The following is a 5009-nucleotide window of genomic DNA, read 5'->3' as shown; positions in this document are numbered from 1 at the left end:
CGCCATCCCCAGCATCCCCCATCCCCGCCCCCCATACCGTTGTAGAGGATGGTGCCCATGCAGGGCGCCCAGCAGACGTAGAAGGCGATCACGACGGGCGCCAGGACCCGGGAGGCGGCGTCCAGCCGCCGGGGGCGGAGCCTCCGGAGCCCCGCCCCCCGCCTGCGCTGCGAGCGCGCCGCCTGCCAGAGGCGCAGGTTGGCGAAGGTGACGGTGGCCGCGGCGGGACAAAAGATGGCAGCGGCCAGCAGTGTGGAGTAGGCGGCATTGGAGGCGTAGTCGGGCTCGCAGAGCAGCGCGGCCGAGGAGAAGCGCACGCGCAGCACGGCGGCGCGGCCCGGCAGCGCCACGGGCAGCAGCAGCAGGGCCGGGCCCAGCCAGGCGGCCGCGATGAGCAGCGCGACGCGGCGTGGCCGCAGCAGGCACCCGTAGCGCAGCGGGAAGAAGACAGCGATGTAGCGCTCCAGCGACACGACCGCCAGCGAAAAGAGCGCCGCGCCGAACACGCTGGAAGTGACGTAGGCCACGGCCCGGCAGTACGCTTCCGGGTAGGCCGCTCCCGGAGCTTCGGCCTCGCGTGGTGCGGCGGCACGGCCGCCCCCGGTGCTCGCCGCCACTCCACCCCGGGGCTCGGCCGCGGCCTGCACCAGGCCGCCGTACAGGTTGAGCGGCACCACCAGCAGCGCCAGCGCCGCGTCGGCCGCCGCCAGCGACAACAACACCAGGCGGCTGCTGCGGCTCCAGCCCGACACCGCCGAGGCCGCCACGGCCAGCACGGCCCCGTTGCTCAGCATCACCAGCGCCCCCAGCGCGCAGATGATGCCGACCTTCAGCGCGCGGCTCCGGACCTCGTGCGGCGCCTCCCCCCCGCCGCCGCCGCCCTGCCGCGCCACGCACGAGGCCACGAGCAGTGCGAGGAGGAGCGGCGGCCACGGGGGCATGGCGGCGGGGGGGAGGGGGCACTCCTGCCGCCCCCGGGGCTTTATAGCCCCCTAGGGCATGGGGGAGGGGCAGGGCCTTGGTATGCATCGGCCTGGTTGTGAGGTGGATGCCCCAGGCGGGTCTCTACAAGTTGGGGGTGGGCAAAACGCAGCCTGCGGGACCCTAAAAACATTTAGAAAACATCTATTTGGCCCTGGCTACCCGTTGTACAGCCCTTGATGGCTCCCCAAAACTCAGCTGCTCTCCGCCCAAAGTAATTGCCTGCCCCTGGGCTATAAGTAAACCAAATAATCTAGCTGCAGGCCCCTGGCGTATTAGTCAGGCTTCTAGTTTATTTTGAATGGGAGGAAAGTACATGATGTTTTGTACGTGATGATGCATCTCGCCACCTGCCACTCTCCGTTTCGGAGATGCAGATCCGCCCGCGCTGCGATGCGTGTTGGTGGAGAGAGAGGTCCTTGGGTTGCCTTGGCACAAGGGGCAGTCTCCATCCACCACAGCTGTGCCCCCCTCGTCCCTCTGATTTTTGCACATCCTTTTGCAGCATCCAGTGGAGTGAGCTTGGGTTCAGCAAAGCTCGTGCTCTCTATCTGTCAGTCACATCTCCACCTCTGTTGCCCCCCATCCGCTTGGCTAGATTTAAAGGGAAAACCTGTGAGGCGGGATCCATGGTGAACATTGCAGTTGAGAGTAAAGAATAACCCCAAGGAATTTGGTGTGATATTGAGCGTGGATGCTGCTTTGACTGCAGCTGCCTGTGTGTCAGTCCCCACACGTGTGCTGTGTTCACGCCTTGTACCTTTACCCATAAATAAAGCAACCTGCCAAGAGCTGGTGTGGACTCTTCAGTATAAGCTCATTGTCTTTTACTGGCTTTCTCGGACTCGCTCGTTTTGGACAGGTGGGGAAACGGAGGCATGGACATCAAGGCGAGGCTTGTCACGTGCCTTAGTAATCTCACTAAATGAGTCTCATTGCAAATCCATGGGATTTGTTGTCCGAAGCCACCAATTTCCCAAGATCATGTGATGAGTTGGGGCCAGGAAGAGGACATTTGCTCTGAGAGGAAATGAAATTGTGAGGCCTGTTGGGCAGTTTGTGGAGTGAGTGCTCTTCTGAGAGCGTTTGGCAGAGTTTCACCATCCATCCTGGTAGCAGATGGCAATTAAACCAAAGACAGCTTTTTGCCTTGTATCCAAAAGTGCTCAGGAAGAGATGAGGCAGCCAGAGCCGGGCTGCCCATTGCTCACGTGGGACCAAATCGGAAATGTCCGTGATTCAGAAACCGTGGCATGTGCATCGGCACTGTTCTCTACTGTGGATACAGCCAGGCTGGCATAGGTAGGAAGCAGCTCTGAGAGTGGCTGCTTGTTTCTACTACTGTCTTTCCTTCTGATCTTGGGGCAAACACCCTCCCAGCACTGATAGCAGCTGACAGAAAACTTAGTGGAGACAGAACCTGAAGTTCTCTCATCTTTGAGCTGGAGACGCTGAGCACTGACCCACCACCTCTCTGGGTCACCTGTTCCAGTGCTTTACTGCCCTTCTCGTGAGAATGTTTTTCCTAATATCGAACCTCAACTCCCCTTGCTGCAGCTTGACTCCATTGCTCCTTGTCCTGCCGTCTGCCCCACTAAGAACAGCCCAGCTCCATCCTCTTTACGACCCCCTGTAGGAAGCTGAAGGCTGCTATTCAGTGCCCCCCCCTCAGTCTTCTCTTTACCAGACTAAAGGCCAATTCCCTCAGCCTCTCATAAGTCATCGCCCAGACCCCTAAACATTTTCATTGCCCTCCACTGGACTGTCTCCAATTTGTCCTCATCCTTTCTGTAGTGAGGAGCCCAAAACTGGACACAGGACTCTGGCCTCCCCAGTGCTGAGTAGAGGGGAAGAATCACTTGACCTGCTGGGAACACTCCTACCAATGCAGCCCGGGATGCCATTAGCCTTGGCAGCAAGGGCACACTGCTGGCTCCTGTTCAGCTTATAGTTTCATAGTGCTTAGGGTCAGAAGGGACGAGTGTGGAGTCATAACAACCCGGCCAAATATCCTCTTGAAGACCCCCCAAGGTAGGAGGAAGCACCGCTTCACTTGGGAGTCCCTTCCAGAGTCCCCTGTCACCCCCAAGTCCTTTTCTGCAGAGCTGCTGCCCAGCCAGTCACCCCCAGCCTGCACCCTCCTAAGTGCAGGACTTTGCACTCATCCTTACTGAACTCATAAGATTGATTTTGGCGCAATCCTCCAATTTGTCAAGGCCTCTCTGAATCCTAGCCCTACCCTCCAGTGTATCTACTAGTCCCCCAAGCTTGGTGTCATCTGCAAGTTTGCTGAAGGTGCGCTTTATTGCCATCTTCCAGGTCACTGATGAACATATTGAACAAAACCAGCCCCAGGACCGACACCTGAGGTACTCCACTTGGTACCTCCGAGTTGAGCGATCCGGTCTGTTTTCTATCCACCTGACAGTCCATTCATCCAACCCAGACTTCTGTAGCTTTCTTGTGAGAGTGCTGCGGGGACAGTATCAAAAGCCTTGCTAAAGTCAAGGTATATCACATCCACTGCTCTTCTCGCATCCGCACCACCAGGAGGCAATCAGGTTGGTCAAGCATGATGAATCCATGCTGACTGCTCCTAATCACCTTCTCCCCCAAGAGCTTAGAAGTGGATTCCTTGAGGACCTGCTTCATGATTTTTCCAGGGACTGAGATGAGGCTGACCAGTCTGTAGTTGCCTGGATCCTCCTCCTCCTCTTTCTTAAAGATGGGCACTATATTTCCTCTTTTTCCAATCATCCGGGACCTCTCCTAACTGCCATGAGTTTTCAAAGATAATGGCCAGCAGCTCTGCAATCCTATCAGCCAACTCAGCACCCTCGGGTGCATCCTGTCCGGCTCCACGGACTTGTACACATCCAGCTTTCCCAACCAGTTCTTTTGCCAATGTTGGCTGCTCACCTCCTGCCCCAGCTGTGCTGCCGGGTGCAGTAGTCTGGGAGCTGACCTTGCTTGTGAAGAAGGAGGTGGAAAAGGCACTGAGTGCTTCAGCCTTTTCTGCCTCCTGGCACTAGGTTGCCTCCCCCATGCGCTAAGGGAAGTGTCTGACTTGTCTGCAAGCGAACAGATGATAGCTACAGCACAGCATGCATCCTTACTGTGCTCATAGCAGCCTCAGCTGCCACAGGCAGGGTTTATAAGGAAGTGATCGGACAGTCAGGATCCAAGACAAAGGCAGTATCCTGAGCTGGACCTGGAAGGAAAAAGGAAGAGCTCTGCCTACAAACCCCAGGGCGACTGTCGTCTGGCCCTGGGATGTCTTAAATGCATTTGGCATGCCCTGAGGCTTCAGCAACCTCAAGCCAAGCGCCTTGTGGCTGTCTGCTGAGGTGTGGACTGCTGTGGAGTCTGTGCCAGAAAGGAAAGGTGATGGCTTCCCAGTTAAATGCAGTCCACTGTCATCACCCCTCCCTACACTTCCAGGCACTGCTGAGAGCCCAGGCGCTGCCTGAGAGAGGCAGGGCTACATCCTAAAGGCAACCCCACCACCTTGGGTACTCGCCCTCTTCCCCCTGACTCCTCTGTCTGAACTCGTTGGCATGCAAGTCTCCGTCCTGGGGAGATGCTAGGAAAGCAGAGAAAATGCGTGGCTTGGATCTGTGGAAGCAGGTGCAGAGCTGCGAGACAGCACGGCCGAGCACTGTGACAGCCCTGGCTAGCTCAGGAGCCCTGGGAGCCACCGGTGTTAACCAAAGAACCACGCTGGGAGGCATGTCCGTAGCCCAGGGGTGACAACCATGCTCCTGTCCTGTTCACAAGAAGCCCGCTGCAGGTGTCGCATTGTTCATGCTCTCAGGAAAAACAGAGCCGGTGCACACAGAGAAAAAGGGAATGACTCCCCACTAGCATTAAGCGGAAGAAGCACAGCTGGTCAGGTGAAGAGCTGCTCGCAGATTGGAAGGGATGCTTGGAGTCTGGCTGCTCTAACGGCAAAGGTATTGGACTGGGAGGCAGGAGATGCGGGTTCTCCTCTCACATCCACCCTGTCCTGTCGTGACCTCAGGCGAGTC

The 5009-nt window shown here is 57.6% G+C and overlaps 1 protein-coding gene across 1 annotated transcript in view; it reads right to left on the bottom strand.

Annotated features, from left to right (window-relative positions):
• Nucleotides 1-1056, bottom strand: part of LOC109310724 (D(4) dopamine receptor-like) — a 3427-nt gene extending 2371 nt beyond the window's left edge. The window contains exon 1 of the mRNA XM_019536055.1: nt 38-1056. Within this exon, the coding sequence (XP_019391600.1) occupies nt 38-941 (904 nt within the window). The 5' untranslated portion in view covers nt 942-1056. The remainder of the gene's footprint in view (nt 1-37) is intronic.
• Between the last annotated feature and the right edge of the window lie 3953 nt (nt 1057-5009).

This window comes from Crocodylus porosus, unplaced genomic scaffold (genome assembly GCF_001723895.1).
Source record: "Crocodylus porosus isolate Cpor-Errol unplaced genomic scaffold, CroPor_comp1, whole genome shotgun sequence".
NCBI classification, from domain to species: Eukaryota; Metazoa; Chordata; order Crocodylia; family Crocodylidae; genus Crocodylus; species Crocodylus porosus.
This window is presented reverse-complemented; position numbering and strand designations above follow the sequence as displayed.